This window comes from Cetorhinus maximus, chromosome 1 (assembly GCF_964194155.1).
Source record: "Cetorhinus maximus chromosome 1, sCetMax3.hap1.1, whole genome shotgun sequence".
NCBI classification, from domain to species: Eukaryota; Metazoa; Chordata; class Chondrichthyes; order Lamniformes; family Cetorhinidae; genus Cetorhinus; species Cetorhinus maximus.
The window spans coordinates 158,274,646-158,301,094 of NC_135879.1; the positions used below are offsets into that span (position 1 = coordinate 158,274,646).

General features: G+C 40.9%; 2 protein-coding genes across 4 annotated transcripts in view; both read right to left on the reverse strand.

Annotated features, from left to right (window-relative positions):
• Nucleotides 1-6,430, reverse strand: part of LOC144684664 (cytochrome P450 4V2-like) — a 47,413-nt gene extending 40,983 nt beyond the window's left edge. The window contains exons 1-3 of the mRNA XM_078548748.1: nucleotides 6,043-6,430; nucleotides 5,249-5,361; nucleotides 1,402-1,487 (exon numbers count right to left, since the gene is read on the reverse strand). Coding sequence (XP_078404874.1) covers nucleotides 1,402-1,487; nucleotides 5,249-5,361; nucleotides 6,043-6,235 — 392 coding nt within the window. The 5' untranslated portion in view covers nucleotides 6,236-6,430. The remainder of the gene's footprint in view (nucleotides 1-1,401; nucleotides 1,488-5,248; nucleotides 5,362-6,042) is intronic.
• Nucleotides 6,431-16,292: 9,862 nt separating this feature from the next.
• fam149a (family with sequence similarity 149 member A) overlaps nucleotides 16,293-26,449 on the reverse strand; it is a 144,633-nt gene continuing 134,476 nt past the window's right edge. For 2 of the 3 annotated variants that reach the window (XM_078548704.1, XM_078548720.1), the window contains exons 14-16: nucleotides 26,244-26,322; nucleotides 21,982-22,128; nucleotides 16,293-18,455 (exon numbers count right to left, since the gene is read on the reverse strand). In XM_078548704.1, the coding sequence (XP_078404830.1) occupies nucleotides 18,394-18,455; nucleotides 21,982-22,128; nucleotides 26,244-26,322 (288 nt within the window). In that variant the 3' untranslated portion in view covers nucleotides 16,293-18,393. The remainder of the gene's footprint in view (nucleotides 18,456-21,981; nucleotides 22,129-26,243; nucleotides 26,323-26,449) is intronic. The other variant, XM_078548713.1, reaches the window with a different exon arrangement.

Here is a 26,449-nt window from a genome sequence, read left to right on the forward strand (position 1 = left end):
AGTAGGTGACATTTATTTAGCTGCCCATTGTACATTTCTTCTGATTTTCACTGACCAATGAAAATGAAAATCAGCAGAGATGAGGAACAGACAACTGGACTGCTAGCACCTGTTTCACAAAATCAAAATGACTCCTCGATTGTATCTCCAACATTTGAGAAGATAGGTGTGCTGAACTCTAATGGCTGTATAATTGAGCCTAATGATAACACAAGGGATCATAGTGAAAAGTCAGTAACATGCTTTCAACATCAGTGAGATCAAACAGATTTAAATCCAAAACTCATGACTCATTGCATCGTAGACCATTTCAGCACAACATAATACAACTCCAATTGTACTTCAGAAAACTCCCTCTCAAATTATCACTTTGCATGTCCCAATGTTCCCACAAAAAGATGAAGAGGAACATCATATATCTCTGGTTATGAGTATAATTCTTTTGCCTAAGAGTATGTGTCTCCAGGCCTTGTGTATGTACCACTTAAAGAGTTTGTGTGGGTAATGCCACAAATTCAGTAAGGTTTCTTTAAATAAATGCTTGTTCCAAATAGTCTAGTTGAAAGGAACCATCCAATCTTTGAATTATTTAATATGGAATGCAATAATCTAACCCACGTTCAGTGAGATGGATGCATCCATTTCCCTGGTGTTGAAATAATAAGTTGAAGAGAGGTGGCTTGATTGGCAGATCCCGAAAGTCAATGATATTTTGTTAAATATCACCTGATGCTCAGTTTTGACTACAAGTGGCCAAATTTACTGGACTCTAACCATAATAATTGGCTTTTATTAAAAATTTCTGTCACTCAGATTAGTAGAAGCAGCAGCAGGCGTAACATGACCCTTCCCACAAGTTGAGGAGCAATTCCCCACTTCACAGACATAAAACCACAAGTGAGGTGAGCAAAGCTCAGGTTATACCTGAGAGAGAAAGCTGGGAAAAAAAAAACTGCTCAGTAACTCAGTGACATTCTTGAGCATGTCTTGGTTAAAGAGAACACTGCTAAAATAGCAACAAGACCCCTGCTTGACCTCTTTGCAGCAAAAGGAAGAGTGGCGGAGGAACTGAAACAGAGGAGGGAAACAAAATGTTTAAAAATATACCCGGATTACCAAACTATGACCATCTGAACATACTTAAAAATTATCTTGCACTATTACTACATTCTTTCACTACAGGCCTACAAAAGACAGCTCAGTTGTGAATACAAAAAAGCTGCCTTTCATTACGATAACAGTGGACAAACTTATCCCTTTTATTAGTAAAAATTCCAACGATTAAGGATTATCTCTGTATTACTATGACAACTCTGCAAAAATTACTCTAATATAATTTTTGCATTGTGGTCTGACCAGAGCAAAGGCTATATCAGATATATGTAGATGTACTAACAATACCTTGTCAACAGCCCTGTACCAAGCCAAGGGTGAAGAAACTTGTATGCATAGGATTTATCAAGTTGCTTGGAACTGCTCAATACCACCTATAGGATTACAAGACAATACACTGTTAGATTCTTCATAGTCTGTATTTTTAATAGAATCTTAATTAATGTTTATGTGCTTGCAAAATAAATATCATGTTCTATTCTAGCAGTTCAAAATAGAAGAATGAAAAACACTTTGCCAACTTTATGGTTTGGTTAACTCAGGTTGAACTATGCAGTGTGCAGACTCCACTGATGTACAATATCAGAATACTAAATGGCCACAAAATCCAATATAGCCTGAAAACGGGCATGAGCATCACGATGTGCGATTAACGTGCCTGCTTTCTGTCTGTTGCAGACAGCAATGACCTGCTTGACGTGTTCAGCCTACTCATTACCTTGATTATAGTGTGCAGCCAGCACTAAACATGCTGTTGAATAGCCGCACGTGATTGTGAGAGGATAGCACTGCTTAAAACTAGCCTGAGCCTCTTAAAGGCTGCACCTTTGTCTTGAACATCTCTCCCTCGAGATACCCAAAAACTGAAATCTGGCTAGGCAGTGCTGCAGAAGCAAGAAGTGGAAGAAGGAGAAGAGGCTGATGAAGAAGGAACATCATTACTTGCTCTCACACTCACAGCCACCAGCTCAGATGCTAACACTGTGTACCTCAGAGGGTAGTTTCGAGGCAGTATCTGCATGTGGTATGTTTCCAGGTATGAGTAACACATGTGCCAGCTTTCCAGTGCACAAGGTCACACATGAGTTCTCCTGCTTTAGGTGAACACTTTGCTGGTGCCATCTACAGGAAAAAGTTGAAATGCTTGCTGCATTTCAGTCCTGCTAGAAAGCCTGTGGTTACTGTCTAGCATGGAAGCCAGCTAGCCACTGGGGTAGCACTGCGTAGGAGCACTAAACAAGCAAAGCCACAGAGGAGACGTACTGAAAGAATACACAAGGACAAGGGTGATTTGTTAACTTTTGAAGGAAATGTTAGGTGATTCGAGTACAGGAACAGGGATGTCTTGCTGCAATTATACAGGGCCTTGGTGAGACCACATCTGGAATATTGTGTGCAGTTTTGGTCTCCTTATCTGAGGAAGGATGTACTTGCTATAGAGGGAGTGCAGCGAAGGTTTACCCGACTGATTCCTGGGATGGCGGGACTGACGTATGAGGAGAGATTGAGTCAATTAGGATTATATTCGCTGGAGTTCAGAAGAATGAGGGGGGATCTCATAGAAACCTATAAAATTCTAACAGGACTAGACAGGGTAGATGCAGGAAGGATGGTCCCAATGGTGGGGCAGTCCAGCACCAGGGGTCACAGTCTGAGGATATGGGGTAGACCATTTAGGCCTGAGATGAGGAGAGATTTCTTCACCCAGAGAGTGGTGAGCCTGTGGAATTCGTTACCACAGAAAGTAGTTGAGACCAAAACATTGTACGTTTTCAAGAAGGAGTTAGATATAGCTCTTGGGGCGAAAGGGATCAAAGGGTATGGAGAGAAAGTGGGAGCAGGCTATTGAGTTGGATGATCAGCCAGGATCATAATGAATGGCGGAGCAGGCTCGAAGGGCCGAATGGCCTACTCCTGCTCCTAGTTTCTATGATTTGATTCTATGGTGAACATTTACAAATTTCAAGTACACTGTCAGATCCTGAAAGGTTCATTTTCAGTTCAAAATATTTTAAATCCTATTAATGCACAGATTCCTTTCTTCCCCCCCCCACCCAAAAAAAAAGTTTTCTATATCAGCACACCAGCAAAATTAATTGTATCATAATGTTGTACTCAAAGCAGGGCAGGTGAAGCACAGAAGCAGTGAGTACACCAATAATTTATTTTTCTTAAAATCTTGCTCATCAATGGTTCAATTTCCAATAGTTGCCACAGTCCCAGGGACAGCAAAACTCTTTCAGAGTGGACCTGTGCAGGAGAGGAGATACACAGGAATACCCATTTGGCCTTGTCCTCATCAAGCTGTTTCAGATGCATCTATCCATGACTGCATTGGCAGGAAATACCACCACATAGTCCATATAGAGAAAGTCCCACCTTCACACAGATAACATCCTCCATCATGTTGTATATCACTACTACTGAGCTAAATGGGAAATATTCAAACAGGTCTAGCAACGTGCCATAGACAGAGCTAAGTGATCCCACAGCTAACAGATCAGGTCAAAGCTCTGTAGTCCTGTCACATCCAGTGGACATTTAGTGGATGGTGGACATTTAAACAACTAAAAGGAGAGGAGGCTGCATGAACATCCCCATCCTCAACAAGAGCAGAGCCCAATGCAAGTATAAAAGTCAAGGCTGAGCCATTTACAACCATCAGCCAGACGTGCCAAGTAATTGATCTATCTCAGCCTCCTCCCAACATCACAGAAGCCAATCTACAGCCAATTCGATTCATTCCACATAATGTCAAGAAACAGCTAAAGCAATGGGCCCCAAAAACATATTATTGAAGATTTGTGCTCCAGAACTAACCGTACCCCAGGCCAAGCTGTTCAAGTATAGCTACAGCACTGGCATCTACTAGACAAAGTGGAAAATTGCCCAGTTATGTCCTGCCCACAAGGTCACTCTCCTTACAGCAAAAGATTTGGTAGGTATTCAATGTCATGGATTTTAAAGTAAGGAAAGTGAAAATGTTTCCAGTTGTGGAGGGGTCAGTAAGCAGAGGAGACAGATTTAGAGGACAGCAAAAGACCAGGAGTGGCATAAGGCAATGTTTTTTAAAAAGTGACTTGTGATCTGGAATATACTGCCTGAAAAATCAGATTCAATTGTGATATTCGATAGAGAATGAGGCAAATACTTGAACAGGGAAAAAGATTATAAGGCTATGGGGAGAAAGCAGGGAAGTGGGATTAATTGGATATTCTACCAAAGAACCATAGAGGTGTAATGGTCTTTGCTATGACTCCATGAAAATGGAATCTGGAACATTACCACCCAATCAGCAGCAAAGCGATGGAATGTGGCATCGACAGTACTATCAAGCAGCATTTACTCACCAATAACCCGCTTACTGATGCTCAGTTTAAGTTCCATCAGAACCACTCTGCTCCAGACCTCATTACAGCCTTGGTCCAACCATGGACAAAAGAGCTGAATTCCAGAGGTGAGATGAGTGCAACTGCCCTTGACCTCAAAGCCTTAGACTGATGAGGCACCAAGGAGCCCTGGGAAAATTGAAGTCAATAGGAATCATGAAGAAAACTCTAGATTTAATTAACAAAATATAAATTGGTGGGATTTGAGAATTCTCCAGAATACATGAACCAGGCCATAACACAATTACTATGCCTTTATAACCATCCTACAAGGCACAAGTCAGTGTTATTGGATATCCTTAAAGTTTCTAGGTGGGTACAGCTCCAACAGCACTCAAAAATCTCAAACCATCAAAGATAAGGAAGCTTGTATAATTGACACCCTATCTACCCCAGTGCACTGTGGCTGCAATGTGTACTGTTGATGGGATGCACCACAGCAACTCTCAAATCATAGCCTATCAACAAGAAGGACATGGGCAGCAGGGTCATGGGAACACCAATATATCACCACTCCATCATTGCTGGGTCAAAATTCTGGAACTCCCTCCCTAACAGCACTGTGGGGGTACCTTACCATATAGGCTGAAGCTGTTGAGAAAGCAGTTCACCACCACTTTCGCAAGGGCAATTAGGGATAGGCAACAAATGCTGGCTTTGCCAGTGACACATCCTGTAAATGAATAAATTAAAAATGCATTTTTAAAATCAACCACAGATCCAAAGATCATTTATCTATAACTTACCTCCACAGTCTCTGCATGAAACAACACAATAAAGGGTTGTGGTCCCAGCCACAATTTCATCAATGGTTCATCTCTGCACTTGGCAGTATATTCAATCAGTTGAAGGAAAAAGTCTAAAAGAACTCAAAATAATTGTTAATTACAGAAGTGGAAAAACACACTAGTGTATACAATATGCACAGGAATAACTAAGCCACTGAATTAGAAACCATCCCAGTTTAATTCTCAGATCTTTGTTATTACTTACATCATCCCCTATGTCTAAAGTTGTTATGATCACTCCAAGAATCTAATTCTTTTCAATAGTCAGAGAAATTAAGTTCCCAAAAATGAAAAGCAGGTTGTACAGTATGCAAGACACTTCAAAACTTCATTTTCAAAAGTTTGAATACGGTATTTGTTTATAAACATAAAGAAAAATACATTTAACCCATTTTTATTCTATGAACCACAAGCTACTTCTTAAGTTCTACTCCACTTCTTTATACTGGGAACCTGTTTGATCAAGTATGTGCTATAATACACTGATCTGTGCTCAAAGCAAAGGGGTTACAAATATACTTAAATACATGCAAAACTCCATTTACGATTATCATAATTAAATTCTTTACTATTAGTTACTTTTTATTAACATTTTTTCCAAAACTATACTTTATTCATGACATTTGTAACGGTACATTACAAAACATTTCAACTTGAAAACTACAGAAAATGCTATAAAACTCGGCTTCTCTCCTCTTTTACTCTTTACTGACACTCGAAAGCACAGGCGGCTCTGTCACTGTGTATCCCACCTTCTCCGCTGGGCTTGAAAAGAAGTGCGTTACCCAGTATCGGGTAAGTCGGACTGAGCCCGGGGATCCGCTTCATCCTGTTCCATTTACGCACGTAGTCGCTGCACAAGTGGAAAGCGAGCGCGGCCAGGAGAGTGAGGAAGACGACACTGAGCACAGCGTTGGCTGGAAGCGCCTCCATCCCGCCGCTCATCCACTGTCCCAGGAATAGCTCCAGCTACGACTGCATCCGCCGTCTCAGTGCAGTGTCACTGGCTGCTGCTCTTATCTCAAACTCTCCCTGCTATTATCTTTATTAGTTATTATTAGTACATTCCTGCCGTGCAATTTAAACTCCTAAAAGCGTTCACAATGTTTCCAGTTCAGGGTTTATCAGCTACGCCTCAATGCTTTCCTGGAAATATGATCATGAGTCTGGTCACATGATGCTGCCCTCTCTCTGCTGACTGGCTCTCAGTTGGACTTGAGTTTCCGCTCTGGGAAGTTCAGTCATCTGTATTTCGACTTCACACGAAATTATCTAGAGACAATTAGCGGAGAAACGTTGTTTTACAGGCGAGGGTGAAGTGTGCAGTGGTGTCACCCAGGTGTCAGTGTTGGGAGTACAGCTCTTTTTGATTTATATAAATAATCTGGACTTGGGTATACAGGGCGTCATTTGAAAGTCTGCAGATGTTGCTAAAATCAGGAATGTAGTAAACAGTGAGAAGGATAGGAACAGACTTCAGGAGACACTTTACAACCTTCCAAACTACATCTCTAGACTTTTGTTTCTTGCTCCATTCCACCTCCTTTTTACCTTGGACCAACATCCCTTTGTCAGGTAATTTCTCCTGCCTTCCACCCCATCACATGCCTTCCCTTTTGTTTCCCCCCTTCCCCTTGCTTCACACCTGTTACATCTTGAACTTTTTGCAATCCTGATGAAAGGTCATTGACTTGAAACTTTGGGCTGAATTTGCTGTCTGAGGCTGAAGTTCCACAGCCAAGGCTGAAAGCTGGAGGTGACCCCGCTTCGATGGGCAGCAGGACTTGGGGAAAGCCTATTGCCAGTCAATTATGTGGCCGCCATCAGGACTGACGGCCAATTAAGGATGGCGGCTCGCCCTCCAAGAGCTGCTGACCCAATCAGAGGACCAGCAGCTCAACAGTGCCACTATTAACAGTGGCCATTGCTGGGGCTGCACCTGCAGGATGAGGGCGCCTCGATGGCTGGTGTCCTCAAAGAGGGTTAGGGGTTGGGGGTAGTTGGGACCTAACAGGCAAGGACTGGTAAATTCAGCCCAAAACAGTCCATGCTAAAAAACGGGAAACTCACATGGCGTTAAATAGACTCTGCAAGTGTTTTATTGCTGACAGAATATATTATTGCAGTCAATTGGATCGTTGACAACCTTAAATACTTATTTACTAAAACTTTAATAAAGCTGTGGCTCCTGATTTTTAAGCCTGCCCACCTGCCATATTATACAAAACTGGTGTAATGATGCAAGGAATGTGCTTCCCTGGTTATTGACTTCTTAGTGACAAGGAAGTCATGAGGATTATTTCTGGGGCGTTGAGACCAACACAGCTTGAGTGACTTCCTGTGCGAGCACACACTGAACCTCCTGATAGTCACAAGGAAAACATTCTCCTTAAAGAACACCATCAGCTGACAGCTATTTAAGCACTTCCATAGACATAGGACCTCAAGAAAAATCACACACTCGTCTGGAATCCTCCAGTTCCTACTGGAACACACACACACACAGCCTACAAACTGATGACAACCCTACCTCTTAATGACGCACCTCTGGTTGACTGAAAACATCACCAGCCGCAACCTGATAACAGACCCAAGTGGTGAAGTCCCAGATTTCACCCTTCCATAAAAAATCTGGACAACCCTCAACCACTTGAGAATGGGCCAGGGGAGATGTGGCTACTTGCTCCACCAGTGGAACTTGAGGAACAGCTCAAATTGTGGCCATCCAAGTCAGACCATCACCCGTATACTGAAGCTCTACTTTGAATGATCCATTCCTGGTCACATCGCACTGTGTCAAGTGAAGCTGGTGAATTGAACTATAACTGTTTCCCCAACCATATGAATGAAAAAAAGACCTTTCTGCAACAGGAATAGGTCTTGCCTATCCACCAGTTTGGATCCAAAATTGGCTCCAATTCACCAAGGAACATTCTGCCTATCACACAAATGAATAATACAGTATATGAATTTCAGTGTCAGTGCTAGGTACATAGGCCAGACATCCCAATGACTGGTGGATCATGTCAAACAGCATGTCCCTTCGATGTTCATAATAGGCAGCGTGCTGATCATATTCAACCAACCCATGCTTGCAAAACTCAGAACATAATATCTAACGTTAGATGTGATTCTATGATTGGACAACACTTGCTGAACAATCCTGAGTGTGATAAGAACTACACTAACAGCCAATGTAAGTATCAGTCGGGCTTGCAAGGTGGCTCACTTACACTTGCTAGAAGCTACATATATTCATAAGCAGGGACCTGTACTTTGAAAGCATAAAGAACATGTCCAGGTATTGTGGCTTTATTGAATTAAACAAAAACATGAGGGACATCAGTTCTCTGGTGCATTTTCCATGGCAACACCTCAATCAAACAGAGTCAACTTGCCAACCAATCAGCCCTCTTTAAATTGTCGCATTCTTGCGTCTGTCCTGACAAGTGCAAGATGAAAAGCTTCAACAGCATGTCTTTTTCAGCAATACCCTGCTTTTCATTGAATAGTGTCATGAGATCTTTAACATCCAACATTCATTGGAACAGGCAAATGAGGTCAGGTTTAATGTCTCATCTGAAGGACATTAAAAACACAGCAGTCCCTCTGCACTGCATTTGAATGCAGCTTAGATTACTTGCTCAGTCTTGTAGAGGAAATTAAATTTTCAAACTTTTAACTCTGAAACATGCCAACTGATCCAAGGTAAAACTAAGCAATTTTGCGGTGGTGCTTTTCAACCAAGAGAAAACTAACGCAAAAGCTAATTCTTGCTGCATCATGATAAATTGTTTATTTACACAAAACATTAAAGCAAATCTGACATACCAAAAATATTTGAATGTATAAATAAAACATATTTTATGATATACCATAAAATCCAAGCAGTATTAGTTTAAAATTTACTTTTGGGGAAACCACGTGAATATCTAATTCCTCTCTGTGAAATTCCTCCTGTTTTAGGCCTGGCATGTACCTATTTATTTGGTAACAAAAACTTCAGATAAACCCTATATTACAGGGAGCGGGTAAAGCGTCAGGCGGCCCGCCTGCCCTTTGGCCTATTGAGGCCCTTAAGTGGACAATTGATTGCCATTTAAGGGCTGCATTCCGCCTTTGGAGTTTTCCGGTCTGTGGGGAAAGGCATTGAATGGAGAAGAGCCCGGCAGCTTTCACTGCACAGGCTGCTGACAGGCAGGAGGGGGTTTACCTCCTTCAGGGGGGGTCCCCTGTGCCCATTCGGGGCACCCCACCACCCCCCAGATGGTATCATTTGTCCCTCCCTCCAGCCTCTATAAACCAGCCCCTTGCCCACAGGCACCCCCTCTCCCCCCCACCGCTGGGGCCTCCCCAGCGTACCTACTGAAAATCCCCGGAGTTACCTGGAGTCCGGTATCGCACCTTCACTTCTTCTTTGGTACTGCTTGTAGTCCCAGCAGTGGTTACTACACTAATGTGGTGCTGCTGAGACAATAGAGGCTCTCTAGGGTTGGGCTTGTCCCTGAAGGGCAGAAGTCCCATTCTGAGAGGGTGGGAGGGAATAGGAGGGGAGGCGGATAAACCTGTCCCTGTAAAATCCAGCCCTCTGTTTCTCTCCACAGATGCTCCCTGACCTGTTGAGAACATTTTTCAGGAAGACATAGAGAGACTAGTGAAATGCACAGACACATGGCAGACAAAATTTTTTGCAGAGAAATATAAACTGCTACATTTCACATATGAACATACAAACATATGAATTAGCAGCAGGAGTAGGCCACTCAGCCACTTGAGCGTGCTCCCCCATTCAATAAGATCATGGCTGACCTAACTGTAACCTCAACTCCACATTCCCACCTATCTCCAATAACCTTTCACCCCCTTGTTAATCAAGAATCTATCTAGCTCTGCCTTAAAAATATTCAAAGATTCTGCTTCCACTGCCTTTTGAGGAAGAGTTTTCCAAAGACTCACAACCCTCAGAGAAAAAAAATACTCCTCATCTCTGTCTTAAATGAGAAACCCCTTATTTTTAAATAGTGACCCCTAATTCCAGATTCCCCCAGTTGCCTGTTGTGAGTGGTGGCCGAGTTAGTACTATTGATAGAGTTGATCAGCAGATACTTCTTAGGTGGAAACTTTTAGTTTATTTACAAAGGTACTCAGCAGCAACTAAACATGTGCTTTCACTTCAAACTCTATCTCTACACTACTAACTACTGAGGTAGCCCACGCTCCTCTCCTATTGGATACTCAGATCATGTGATCTTCCTACTAGCATTCTCCTGAAAGGTATATTACACATTAGATAAAACCATAACTACCACACTCCCACAAGAGGAAACATCCTTTCCACATCCACCCTGTCAAGACCCCTCAGGGTCTTTTGTTAAGAAGAATGAGGAGAGGTAATATAAACAAAATGGTATAATATTAAAGGGGATGCAGGTGACCAACACCTGGCGAAAAATGTTGTAGGGTGAATCTAAAACAGCTGCTGGAAGGGGAGAGGATGGCACTAGAACTACATGAGAGTGGTGGGTGGGGGAGCAGGATGCAGGGCCTATAAGAGCAGGGGGCTACCAGGCCTTCCATCCCAGCATCCCAGAACTCAAATTACATACATGCCCAGCCCAACACATGTACAGAAATGGAAGAATAATATGTCAGGCCTGACACATGGGAAGAAACAAAAGAAGAATATGTCGGGCTTGACATGTGCACAGAGTCAAGGAAACATACAAAATAAGAAATCCAGGATCAAATGCTTCCCGCAAAAGCCTGACCCAGGGCATGGGACAAAAATCCAAATTATAGAACGGTCCCGGAAAATCTAGGACAGTTGGTTGCCCTGGCAGGAATAGAGAAACCTAGGCTTGTATGTAGACTATGGGAACCCACTGCGTTACACAGATCTCGCCTGGCCTGAGTAGGAAGGTCTGGCAAGATAGTAACAGCTGGATTTCGAGGTAAGTAACTATGAGCAGAGTGGAATCTAACTCAAATGCCACTCTATCGGAAGTTATGGGCCTATATCTCAAAAACTAATGAACGGATTTCAACAAAACTTGGTACACAGATAGGGTATGGCACAAGGAAGAACTGATTAGTTTTTTGTCACAGCTGTCAAAATGTGAGCAGAGTTTTCAGAGCAGGTTGTTGCATGTGAATTGGCTTGAAGCCTCCTCAGTGAGATGGAAGCTATTAATCAAAAGATCTCTTTCTTTCATGTTTGTAGATACAGAGCATCAACCATCAGGGAAAAGCCTCAAGGAAGATCTGCATAATGTTGAGTTAACACAGCGTGGCAGAGCTATGCACTCTACTGAGTGCTTCTTCACTTTGTTAAATATGTAATTAGTTGAAAAATACCTTTAATAAATCTCAGAAAAATGGTGTTAATAAATCCAGATAAATTGGACCTCTTCACTAGCCTATCATTGCCCCAGCAGCGAGCTGCTTTTAATGAGTCTTAGACTGCAATATCTTCCTTCACACCCTATGTCATCTTTCCCAACATGTGTTGTTTCTCTAACCTTCCCATCTGCTCCAGATCTTTCTGTGTCTCCACTCTCTGCCTCCCATATGCACTTGACCAGCATTGTATCCCTTATCTGCACTATCTACTTCAGAAATACCCATGTTTTTTTTTATCTTTCCAATTTCTCTCTACTATTCAAATATTTGGAATTGTCCTCTAGTTTTCTGCTTTACCTGATTTCCCTTTATTCCTGTCCAAAGTTAGTTTCAGATTCCTGTCCCCATCCACTCTGGCTGCTCCTATTTGCAGTGAATAAGAGAGAAGTTTTGGAAGTTGTTGCTTTGATTATAAGATATCAAAGATTGCCGGTACTATTTTCCCTGCCCTCATTTGATATTTCTCCCATGCATATCTTACTTGGCATTTTTATATTTATCAATTCTGTACGTTTCCTTAACCAATGAAGTCGCCTTTTTAATAAAAAACAAAAAATGCTGGAAAAATTCAGCAATTCAGGCAGCAACTCCAGTCCCACCTTTGTTTCAAATGCCGGCACCTGTGAGTTTCGAAGAATGAATGAGCTGTAGCTGCTGCCCAGGTATTTGGCACATACCTGCATGATCCAGCCATGATGATCACAGACTAGCTGGAGGTTCAAATTGTGGAAGGCCTTCCTGTTGAAGGGCTGTCCAGCAAGAACCTTTCTGGCAATTTGAGTATAAGCCATGGCTCCCTGCACCCTGGGGAAACCTGCCATCGCTGCAAATCCTCAGGTCCTATCCAGTTGACTCTGGACATCCTGTTGTGAGGAAATAGAGACAGTTTAGAAGTTGTAATTGTATTTGTGGGTGTAAATGATTTTTAAGTTTAAAGTTTAAGTTTGATTTGTATTTCTGTATGTGTGTTAAGAACGGTTAAATGGAGCTTTAGTTTCATTTTAAAAAGGAGCTTGCATTTCTAATGAGGTTTTCTTTATGGCTGTTGCAGCTAAGCTAAACAAACAAGGGTGGAAGTATTGGACTGATGCCAAGCAACAGGGTGCCAGGAAGGCAGGTCCCTCCCATAGACACACACACACACACACACACACAAGAAAAACAGTGGTTTTGTTTTGGAAGCTGTTGGAGTTCAACTGGTTTTGAAGTTGCTGCCAGGAGATACCGGAGCAAATGGGACAGTTAGCCAGCCCCAAGGCTAAGGAAAAACCTCAAAAATCCAGGGGAGTGGAAGAGGGGAAAGTCTAAAGAAGACCTTCTAGTCAAAGGAAGGGCAGGAACCTAGAAAAGGTCCTGTTAAGAATGAGGGGCAGAGAGAAAGGCTCCAAACTTCATATTTAAAGAGAAAAAAGCTGCAGGCAGCAGATTTAAAGCAAGAAAAGCTTGCAAGGCCCAAGGAGACATCTCAAGATCTGTAACTTTTTGCTATGGGCATGTGAAGCAGTGGTGTATTGTTAACACTGAGTTGATGAGAGAATGTGTGGAAGACAGCTTGAATGCATGTGGTGACCCAGGGGAGAGGAACATCGGAAGGAGATGTTGAAACCCTGGAGGTGAACCCTTGTGGAAGGCATCTGTGAGAAAGCGTTGGCTTGGGAGAAGATTCCAAGGCAAGGTCTTGGAGAGGAGAGATTGGAAATCCTCAAGTGAAGGATGGAACTCAGTGAGACTGGTTGGCTCAGGTTGTGACAAGCATCTGGGGGAGGTGAGGAGAGATCCATAGCATCTGGCTGAGGTGGCATCTGTCACTTGGTTTCATAGTGTGGTGTGTCTGACCACAGGGTGCCTATTGGTTTGCATGGACTGTGTACTTACTGTGGACATTAAAGTATAAGATAGTTTTTGTAACTTGTGTTATCCTTACAAATCTGTATATATCTGTAAAGGTATAGTTGTGGGTGAAAGACTATTGTAATATAGTTAATCTTTTCTTGTTGAATAAATGTTTTATTCTTTTGTTAAAAAGTTAATCAGCTGACGCCTGTGACTCTGTTCAGTAGCTACTCTCCACATATCTAAACAAACAAATAAAAGTTGGCATCTATCAAGCTGGGTTCCACCCTGGGATCAGGCTTGTCAAGGGCCAACCTGAGCTGGAGTCATAACGCTGTGTAATTTCCTGCCCTTCAAAACATAGCATCAGTGAAGACCTTGATGCAGTGGTGTGTAGAAGGCTGCACTATGCCACTGAGGTCTCCACATGCTGCCTGAAAGGAGCCTGTTGTGAAGATGAGACCGTGACCTTTAGAATTACAAGTATCTGGTGACCTCCAAGGCAGTTGGAGGAGATCTCCCCGTGAGCATGTCACAGAGTGATGTGTCTAGGCTCTAGATAGCCTGAGCCTTCTCTTGCATTGAGTCTCTGACATCAGCATATAGCTCAGTCTTTGCCTATAGATTCAAGGGGCTGCATTAGACCCTCCACGCCTCCGCTGAGGATGTATGATGCTTTCATTACCCTCGGGGTCTGGTGCAGCTCTTCATGCACCCCCAGTACTTCTTGGACCTCTCACTCTGCCCTTCTTCCTCTCACTCTCCTCCTCCTCTTTATCCTCCTCACTGGAGGTTGTGCCTCCCACCGAGACCACAATGCTCATTTTTCTCAGTTACTTTAATGCCTTGGTTGATGGACAAGAAATAAATAGAGCACTCAGCAGAGCACTCAGCAGGCAGATAAAAGGCCTTTAATTAATATAAGTTTTAAAAGGAAACTCTGCTCGTTGAATGAAGCACTCCCAGCAGTTACAGAATTCCAAACTGCTAAGATGAGATGCAGGGCTCAGCTGAACCTTTTAAACCCGCCTTAACAAGCTTCCTCATAAAAAACGGGAAACTCACATGGCGTTAAATAGACTCTGCAAGTGTTTTATTGCTGACAGAATATATTATTGCAGTCAGTTGGATCGTTGACAACCTTAAATACTTATTTACTAAAACTTTAATAAAGCTGTGGCTCCTGATTTTTAAGCCTGCCCACCTGCCATATTATACAAAACTGGTGTAATGATGCAAGGAATGTGCTTCCCTGGTTATTGACTTCTTAGTGACAAGGAAGTCATGAGGATTATTTCTGGGGCGTTGAGACCAACACAGCTTGAGTGACTTCCTGTGCGAGCACACACTGAACCTCCTGATAGTCACAAGGAAAACATTCTCCTTAAAGAACACCATCAGCTGACAGCTATTTAAGCACTTCCATAGACATAGGACCTCAAGAAAAATCACACACTCGTCTGGAATCCTCCAGTTCCTACTGGAACACACACACACACAGCCTACAAACTGATGACAACCCTACCTCTTAATGACGCACCTCTGGTTGACTGAAAACATCACCAGCCGCAACCTGATAACAGACCCAAGTGGTGAAGTCCCAGATTTCACCCTTCCATAAAAAATCTGGACAACCCTCAACCACTTGAGAATGGGCCAGGGGAGATGTGGCTACTTGCTCCACCAGTGGAACTTGAGGAACAGCTCAAATTGTGGCCATCCAAGTCAGACCATCACCCGTATACTGAAGCTCTACTTTGAATGATCCATTCCTGGTCACATCGCACTGTGTCAAGTGAAGCTGGTGAATTGAACTATAACTGTTTCCCCAACCATATGAATGAAAAAAAGACCTTTCTGCAACAGGAATAGGTCTTGCCTATCCACCAGTTTGGATCCAAAATTGGCTCCAATTCACCAAGGAACATTCTGCCTATCACACAAATGAATAATACAGTATATGAATTTCAGTGTCAGTGCTAGGTACATAGGCCAGACATCCCAATGACTGGTGGATCATGTCAAACAGCATGTCCCTTCGATGTTCATAATAGGCAGCGTGCTGATCATATTCAACCAACCCATGCTTGCAAAACTCAGAACATAATATCTAACGTTAGATGTGATTCTATGATTGGACAACACTTGCTGAACAATCCTGAGTGTGATAAGAACTACACTAACAGCCAATGTAAGTATCAGTCGGGCTTGCAAGGTGGCTCACTTACACTTGCTAGAAGCTACATATATTCATAAGCAGGGACCTGTACTTTGAAAGCATAAAGAACATGTCCAGGTATTGTGGCTTTATTGAATTAAACAAAAACATGAGGGACATCAGTTCTCTGGTGCATTTTCCATGGCAACACCTCAATCAAACAGAGTCAACTTGCCAACCAATCAGCCCTCTTTAAATTGTCGCATTCTTGCGTCTGTCCTGACAAGTGCAAGATGAAAAGCTTCAACAGCATGTCTTTTTCAGCAATACCCTGCTTTTCATTGAATAGTGTCATGAGATCTTTAACATCCAACATTCATTGGAACAGGCAAATGAGGTCAGGTTTAATGTCTCATCTGAAGGACATTAAAAACACAGCAGTCCCTCTGCACTGCATTTGAATGCAGCTTAGATTACTTGCTCAGTCTTGTAGAGGAAATTAAATTTTCAAACTTTTAACTCTGAAACATGCCAACTGATCCAAGGTAAAACTAAGCAATTTTGCGGTGGTGCTTTTCAACCAAGAGAAAACTAACGCAAAAGCTAATTCTTGCTGCATCATGATAAATTGTTTATTTACACAAAACATTAAAGCAAATCTGACATACCAAAAATATTTGAATGTATAAATAAAACATATTTTATGATATACCATAAAATCCAAGCAGTATTAGTTTAAAATTTACTTTTGGGGAAACCACGTGAATATCTAATTCCTCTCTGTGAAATTCCTCCTGTTTTAGGCCTGGCATGTACCTATTTATTTGGTAACAAAAACCTCAGATAAACTGGCAAGCGGAGAAATATCATACAAATTAATTAAGTATTCATCTACCTATATTAAAAATAGTACATTCTACACTATTATGTATCTACACACACACATACAAACACAAATTCTGAACAACATAAAAGATTTGGCAAATTCACACATTAAAATACAATTAAAAATACCATTACATTGTAAAAACAGAATCTTCACATAAGCATGGTTTTACTAAATAATGGGACAGATCTTACCCGTAAAAGAGCAGCGAGTTCATGATGCATACTGTAATTAATACGCAAATCAGCCACCAAGTTCAGGGAATGAAAAGATACATCATGACTTATGATTTTCCTGAATTGGTTGGTTAATTCACAACATTCTGCCATTTGCTTTGCATAAATGGCATCTCTTCCTTAGCTTCTCCAATATTGTCAAGAACTTATTGGCTTTGCACATTATTTACCCATTAAATGCACCACAGAACTTTAAGGCTCATAATTAACAGTGTAAGTACCTTTCCAGTGATGCGATTATTGTTAATGCAATGTCGGTGAATCAATAGCAACTCAGAAAAGAAACAATCTAAACTGTTAAGTTTCAATTCTGCATGTAAGTAAATTCTTCTTAGAGATTAAAGATTTGAAAACTTCTTAATTTTCCTTTCTATCTCTTTTGTTCCTCTCAGCGCAGTAATTATTTCTCTCTGAATCTGATTTGACTCTAATTCACTCTCTTTCTTCTTTGTTTCCCTGTTTCATTCCCAATCCCTAAATCCCATTGCTAAAAGGGTTATGCTTTCAGTCTCATTGTTGACTTAGATCCCAGATGCCTTAGTGCCCTCACCAGCAGTTATCAGCTCACATTTCCAGAAAGTTATAGTGCAGAGAAAAGTTTAACGGCATACGTTATAAGATGCCCCACGCCAGCCAGATTTGACCCACTGAATTAGGTTTGAGTGTTGGGTGTATAATTTAATAACATCTGAACAAATTAGAGGGAATATTACTGGCATCTAGTGCTCTAGATCTCTATTCTTGTCACTGCATAGATTACTTGAATGCTATATACAACATATGTAACACTACATCGCTTATGGACTGATATGTGCAACATGATTACTAAATGATATTAGAATACCCTATAAATGCCATTTTTGAATTATAAATAATATAAACAAGAAAATAAAACACAAGAATATGTTACATTATCGTGAAATTAGAAAGAGATGACAAGCACATGCCACAGATTTTTGTCTTCACATAAATACTGACAATCTACAAGAAAGCATGCACATTTAAATAGGAATAACTTGCATTTCTGTGGCATAACTGCAAACTTATCATTTCACTTTACCTTGCTCATATTGAATTCAACAAGCACATGGTGCAGACTTTCAAGAACGCAGATTTGAGTTGTTAAAGCAGTCTAGTTCCTTAATTAACACAAAATGTATTTGTAGTAGCTGCCTGTCAGGAGGTTATTGAGGTATAAATATCATGTTGGAGCTAATCAGCAATTTCAGGGCAACAGAATTAAAGTGTCAAGTCACTAGTTATGACACCAAGAAATATTGCTTTCCTAAAGTCCAGTACCTACTACCTTGGCAAATAGAATTGCATAGTTTGCTAAATAGGTATTAATTAATAGGGAGACAGCTAACTGACACTGTATACCATTGATCACTGCCTCAACGTTAAGTGGACCATGCTTCAATACAAGCCTTTCACCACTTCAAAGTTCTCTGAATTTCCATTTCATGTTTTCTTCTAATCAGCCTTTCTCCTGTCCTGTTTGTGACCTGACGTAAGCAGACTGTCTTCATTCATTTTCGAGCTTCCCATTCTCCAGTCTTTGAACTGACTTCACATATGAAACCACTTGGGATCACTTTCTGAAATTTGTAGGAAGACGATTGAATGTTTTGGACTGGAAATGAGCTTGTGGACCTAGAATGGACAAAGACAGATGACCAAATGAGAAGACATTTTTTTTAAATCAATTCAGGAGTTGGAAAAATTGAGAAGAGTGGAAAAGAACAATATAATTATAGAATCAAGTTTAATTTTGCAAATGAAGTAGTTTCAAATAATGTACATTTCACTAACCAATTTAAATCCATCCCCATGCATCTGCAACACACAATAATGTCAGCATAATATTCTCATTACAGGAAGCCATGTAACATAAAAAAACTGCTGGGAAAGATACTCAACTTAAATATTCTAAATAATGAAATATGTATATTGTCCACAATCCTGAACAAATCTTGTATTATTCACATTCAGGATAAGTGCATGTTCAAGGCCTACAAAGCATCAGTAAATACTGGTCAATTATACTGACAGGAGCAAAATAGGAGGATTATTAGAAACAAAGAGTGTGGAAAAAGAATCACGAAAGGATTATGATTGGTTGTTATGGAAATTTGCCACAAATAAATATTAAATATTAAACATGGGTTAAAATTGCAGAATGCAAGTAAGCAATGAATTAAATTGGCACAGGAAACTATAAAGGGCACCCAGGGAGTAATAGTAGATGTGCAATGTTCAATGGCTTCACCACATTGCAAAGTAATTAAACAACCTAACACAATCCTGAAATATATAGCTAGAACTGTAGAATCTAAATCTAAAAAAAAAATACAATGGCTTTACAAATTATCAATCAATTGAACTACTATATACAGTTATTCCCACAGAAAGTAAAAGGGAACAACTTTGTAGTTGGTGGGTTGGATCCCACCAATCTCACCTGTGCACCCAGGAGCCAGGAAATGTGTGGGAACTTCATTAAGAGGATGAATTTTTTTGAAATGTAATCAATTTCCCAAAAGGCTGGATTTACTAAATTTCTAACCAGAAATATACTTGTGCTGAGCTAGCATGTGACTGATATTAATAATCTTTTGAAAGGGAGTAGCAAGCCTTTAAGTTGTATAAACATTTGTCACTAAGCAGAAGAGCTATAAGCAACTTCTCATTAGTAAACCCTCTCAGGACAACTTCAAATAAGCAGTAATTGTGGCCTTACCACATCCAAGAACACAAATAAGCCTATGTCATGAATGAAAGTCATCAATATTTTCTTTTTTAGTATTATGGTTCTCAAATACAATTTTCAGGGGCAGTCTTGAAAGTTAACTGTTTTAGAAGAAACTCTACCTTCTTTAGAGTAAGCCAGATGAATGACATTAGATGTGAGCTATGGCTCAGTGGTAGCACTCTTGCCTCTGAATCACGAGGTTGTAAATCCCAATCCCACTCCAGAGCCTTGAGAACACAATCTAGGCTAACACTTCAATGCTGGACTGAGGGAATGCTGCACTTTTGGAGGCATTAAAAATTCGTAAACTTAATGTTCAGAAGGATTTGGGTGTCCCCATACAAGGAACACAGAAAGTTAGCATGTAGGTACTACAAGCAATAAGGAAGGCAACAGCATGATGGCCTTTATTACAAAGGAATTGGAGTACAAGAATAAAGAAATCATGCTAGAATTGTACAGGACTTTGGGGAGACTACAAACCTGAATTAGTGTGTGTAGTTTTGGTCTCCAATTTCAAGGAATACTTACATTGGAGGCAGTACAGTGAGGATTCACTACATTGGTTTCTGGGATTAATGAGTTGCCTACAATGAGAGGCTGAGTAAATTGGGACTATACTCTCAGGAGTTTAGAAGAACGAGTGGTGATGTCTTTGAAACAGTACAGATTCTGAAGGGGTTTGACAGGGTAGATATTGAATGGTTGTTTTCCCTTGCTGGGGAATCTAGAATACAAGGGCACAATCTCAGGATAAGAGGCCAATCGTTTAGGACAGAGATGAGGAGAAATTTCTCCATGCAAAAGGTTGTGAATCTTTGGAATTCTCTATCCAGAGGGTTGTGGATGCTTCACTATTGAATATGTTTAAGACTGGGATCTACAGATTTTTGGTCACCCAGGGAATAAAGGAATATGGGGACCGGACGAGAAAATGGAGTTGAGACAGAAATCAGTCTTGATCATATTGAACGGTGGAGCTGGCTTGAGGTGCCATATGGTCTACTCCTGCTCCTATTTCTTATGTGCTTATTTGTCATCATTTAGATGTTAAACCAAGTCTGCCATTTCAGGTACATCAGAACATCTTCCACTACATTATTTTGAAGAGAGTAGCAGAGCTATCCCTGGTGTCCTGGACAATATTTATCCCTTGACCAAGATCACAAAAACAGATTATTGGGTCATTATTAAGCTGCTGTTTGTGAGAACTTGGTGTGTATGAATTGGCTTCTGTGTTTCTTACATCAAAACAGTGACCACACTTCAAAAGTATTTAATTGACTGTAAAGAACTTTGGGACATTCTGGGTTTATGAAAGGTGCTTTATCAAAGGAAGTCATTTCAATGAAAACTGAAAGATTCCTCATTTTTCTCTGTATTTAATGACTCTCTAATAAAATCCCAGTTATGCACCGGTTTGAAATTTGTAATTTCAGAAAACATAGTGTTCTTAGTGAGTCATTAAAAATCCAAAGCAAACAAAAGTAATTCTTCTAATGGCCTCTAAAGGTGAAATTTCATCACACTATGAGAGGATCGAAACTGGAGAAAGTTTTATTGAAACAATGAAAACAACACGAAGATTAAAAATTGAAAACATTTATAAAGCAGCAAATATAGTTCCAGTTACAGTGTAAATATTTCATAGGAGTTTCCAGAAAAGGCTACCCAATCCTACATGGTTCTTTACCTCAATTTAGATTCTCTGAGAATTTAGTTACACTGAAACATGCAACTTTTGGAGAGAAAGTTGAGATCTTCAACACCACAGCTGACCTGCATCTAATCAACTGGATGGTGACTGCTCAAACTAATTTTAGAAAAAATCCTCATGGCCAATAGGTGCAAAGAGTGTCATCTTGTCAGTTCAGTCTGTAACTTAATGCAGATTCAGCTGTGGCTCAGTTCATAGCACCCTCGCCTTTGAATCAGAGGGTTGTGGGTTCATGTCCTACTCCTGGAAACCAAGAACTGTGATTGTACTCAAAAGAGTTGCAATCTATGACTGTTGATAACTCGAAAAGAGTACCTCTGAGGTGTCAGCTGTGGCTCAGTTCATAGCACCCTCGCCTTTGAATCAGAGGGTTGTGGGTTCATGTCCCACTCCCGGAAAACCAAGAACTGTGATTGTACTCGAAAGAGTTGCAATCTGTGACTGTTGATAACTCGAAAGAGTTTCCAAAGCTAAAAGGACAACACACTAATTGACAACACTATTCAATTCCTCTCAGAGCCATGCACCATCTACCCTATCCTGGGCTTACACAAATTCACATTTATATTCTGACAGGAAACTTTTTAGGTGACATTTTGGCATTATTCCAACATAAGACTTGTTCATTCATCAAATAACACAGCATTTGTCATACAAGGAAGCTACTCTGTCCTTTCTGAATATCTGATAAGAATTAAAAATTACAGTACCCCACATTGTTCGATACTCGTCTTCATCACCTTCAATGGGTGGTTGGTTTAATAGATGATGATGGTGATGTGCAAAATCTGTGGGATAATTAGAACTAGAGGCAGAAATCCCTAGGCTGATGCCAGTCACACCAATTCCAGCACGATCTGTAAAGAAAATTCTAAAGTATCGGTAACATTAAATGGCTTTAGCTTCCTTCGGTAAAAACAGCTTTGATCCTATCCTATTATTATATAACAACATAAGAAATAGGAGCAGGACTAGGTTATATGGTCTCTCAAGGCTGCTCCACAATTCAGTAAGATTCTGGCTGACCTTTGATCTCAATTCAAATTTCCCATACCCATTGAATCTCTTAGTGCCCAAAACTTTACCAGTCTCGATTGTGCTCAGCAATTGAGCTTCCATAGCTCTCTGGGGAAAAGAATTCCAAAAATTCACAACCCTCTGAGTGAAGAAATTTCTCTTCACCTCAGTCTTAAATGGCCGATACCTTATCCTGAGAACCCCTAGTTCTAGACTCTGCAGCAAGGGGAAACAACTTCTCAGCATCTGCCCTGTCAAGCCCTCCAATAATTTTACATGTTTCATTAGGTCACCTCTCATTCTTCTAAACTCCAGGGAATATAGGCCCATTCTACTCAATCTCTCCTCACAGGCCAACCCTCTCATCCCAAGATTCAAACCGGTGGAACATCGCTGCATTCTGTCTAAGGTAAGTGAGACCAAGGGTGGGATTTTCCACACCCATCCGCCGCCAGGATCTTCCAGTCCCGCTGCAAGTCAATGGATTTCTGGCTGGGGCACCATCTCACCCTCAACGGGTCCTGCCCATGACAGGGCCAGAAAATCCCGGCCCAAAACTGTATACAGTACTTCAGGTATGGTCTCACCAAAGCCCTGTATAATTACAGCAAGACTTCCTTACCCTTATACTTCAACCTCCTTGCAATGAAGGCTAACATGCCATTACCTTCTTAACTGACTGCTGCGCTGCATTTTAGCGTTCTGTGATTCATGTACTAGAATACCCACATTCCTCTGAATACCAACACCCTCTCATTTTAGAATTACATAGAAATTATAACACAGAAGCCATACAATCCAACCAGTTCATGCTAGTGTATCTCCTCTATATGAGCCATAATCCTAATCTCAAGTGCTTCTCTGTTCCCATGTCACTTTATTCCTCTTTCCTTCAATCAGCTATTTAATCTATTGTTAAATGTTGGCAAGGTCTCTGTGAAAAGTTAATGTCAGAAGTGGGATTCGAACTCGTGCCTCCAGTCGAAGATCAGAACACCCGCCCCACAGTGGAAAGGACTGAATCCTTGAGTCTGGCGCTTTAGACCACTCAGTGACAATCTCTGATTTAATCACTAACTTTAGTAGTTCATTCCACATACCCACATCCCGCTTGTTTAAAATGTTTCTCCTGCTCTCCTATCTCTGATCTCTTACATTTATTAATCTCAAATCTATGACCCTTTCACACTAGATCCTTCAATAACTGAAAGCAAAATATGTTTCTATCAACTCTATGGGCTGAATTTTCTGCCTGTCGGGCGGGTGGGCCCAACCCAATCTTCAGCGGGCGGGGAGCCGATCCCCGTCAGAGAAGCGGGCCCTGCTGCCATTTTAAGTGGGCGGGCCAATTAAGGCCCGCCCAGCGTGACGTCTGCTGGGAAGCGCTATGCACTCCTTGTGCGGGCGGGGGGTAATTCCCCAAATGCGAGAGTGTGCTCTTTCGCGCATGCGCGAAAAAGCACACATCTCCCTGAGGCTAAGTGCTGCCTCAGGGAGATCGCTGAAAGTTTTTCAAACTCTAAAAATAGAAAAATAAAAAAATCATTAACATGTCCCCCTCATGTGACAATGTCACACAAGATGGGACATGTTAATAAACTTCACAAAAACTTTAATAAACTTTTTTAAAACCTGCATGAAACTTCATCCCACTGGTGGATGAGGTTTCATGTATTTTCTATTCCTCGCCAGGGCTCCTGGCCTGCCCGCCAACCTTAAGGTAACCTTTAATTGTTTTAATTATCCTGTCAATGGCCTCAATTGGCCATTGACAGGTCGGTAGGTGGACAGCTGATTGCGCTGTGCCCCCACCTTCCTGAAGATTTAAATGGGGCAGGATGATGTCAGGGGGCATCATTTTCGTGTCGGCGAGTGGGCCCCACCCCCTGCTCGCCGACGGAAAAATTCAGCCCTCTATCCTTCCATAATTTCAAACAGCTTCAGAAATCACCCCATAATCTCCTCTGTTCTAAAGAAAGTAGCTCTAATTTTTGGGGTTTTTTTTATTTATTTCATTTTATACAAGGCAGCATGCCACTGAATTTGCCCTGTAGCCTTTCTATTGCCCTATATCCCCAAATCACTGATGTACACAGTGAATGGAAGGGAGTATAGAAGAACATTTTTGGTCACTGCTTTCCTGAGAAATTACCTCCTGTTTCCTCCCATCTAACTAATTATATCATATAAATGATACTGTCTTAGATCTATCACTCTTCATACGAAAATAATAGGCTAACATGAGGAATAAGTTGTTTCAGGTTTTAAAGGAATTAATTAAATAAAATGACACAATAAATGACCTTACAGCTGGCATGTTAGCCACAAGTTGATTCCTTTGACAATGTAAGTATATTATTCATTTTTTAAAATACACATCATTACATTTCCATATAGGTCCATCTTCTCCATATTAACATTGATGGACTAATCAGCTATAAGTTAATTTGTCTGAGTGTATGAGCCACTACAGGACGTTGGGCTGGGACTCCCATTAAGAGTAAGATTGGGACTGTCAGTAGTGGTTTGATGGCAACTGCCAGCTGAACTTGTCTAAATGTGTCACAGTTACATATTTTAAATGTTAGTGGGTCAGCCCCCTGCTTCAAAATAACCAGACATTGTGAGCATACTAAAAGGATCTCAATGAGGCAGGACCAATATTTACAGCAAATCTTACTGGGACAATTTGGTTTTTAAGCTTTATACACTCTGCAGCTAGATGAACAAAATATTTTTAAAATTCATTTACGGGATGTGGGCATCATTGGCTAGGCCAGCATTTATTGCCCACCCCTAACTGCCCTTGAGGAGGTGGTGGTGAGCTGCCTTCTTGAACCGCTGCAATCCCTGTGGTGCAGGTACACCCACAGTGCTGTTAGGGAGGGAGTTCCAGGGTTTTATATGCCATTGATATTCCATTTTAGGTGCTTAAGAGATGTGAAAGCAACATTATTAAAGATGGATTATTTTTGCATGGTTTCCTTTTGTTCACCGTGACAGGTTCCAGTTAAACAGAAACTTCAGAGGCTAAATGTTATGTATTTTCCCTTGTTTTCTACAATAAATGGACAATTAATCTTTTATTCATAAAATGAAAAAAATAAGCCTCTTACATTATTTTAAAATCTTTTTCAACATAGTATAGCAATGTAACGCTAGTCCTCAAAAGCTGAATCTTCAGATAATCAACTTAAAAATGTAGCTGGACTATCTAATCTCGTCAACAAAACCAAGTAGTGGCAATTATTCAAACTTCCAACCTTGGCACGTTAGAGGTCATTCTTACAAAATTGTGCTCCTGGTCAGGACAGTAGATCTGAGCCTCTATTATGCGCAATTTTCTGTTCATCAAAATTAATGGATGGAAAATCTTACAGACTCAACGCCTAAATCCCTGATGCATACTGCCTCAAGAATGAGGCTTCGTGCTGGGAGAAGGATTTTGACCCTCTAATATGTCTCAATACTAAGTGTACTATCATCTTTGGTGATACTTTCACTTCCACATCAGCAACTGGCCCATTTACTTAGGATACCAGGAAATTATTTTTATAAAGATTCCACTTTATTAAGAACCTTTTTTGATGCAATAAAAGCATATGGATGTCTGCACATTATTAGCACAAAAGCAGCTTTTCCTAAATTTTCTCCCCTTCTCGCTGAGATGCTGATCCATGGGTACCAAAAGGCCACAAATACCACATCCAAATGGCCACTCTTCAGTTCTTAGCATAGAGAGTAATTAGCCAGAGTATTAAACAATGGCAATCATTATAACTGAGCTCCATTTTGTCAGCACTCAAAGTTCACTTTCGCCTTTTCTAGCAGGGGTATTTGGTTAGCAATCAGAAGATAATATTCTAAAGGTCTGCAGTGAGATAGCTCTAGAATTCACATAAATACTCCCAGGTTTCTGATAAAATATATGCTTCGCAGAGCACTGTTTGTTTACCTGTAAAGGAAGCCCGCCGTGTCCGAGTTTGGCTGGCATAGTCCATTGGTGTGAAAGACCGTTTGAATGGTGTATCAGACTGAAATGTAATGTATTTTGCAACAGTTAATGGTCATTGTATTCAGGTCATTCCAGCTGAATTCAGAAATTCCTGATTTAAAGAAGTCATACAATATGACCATGGACCATGAAGCTTCTACCATATT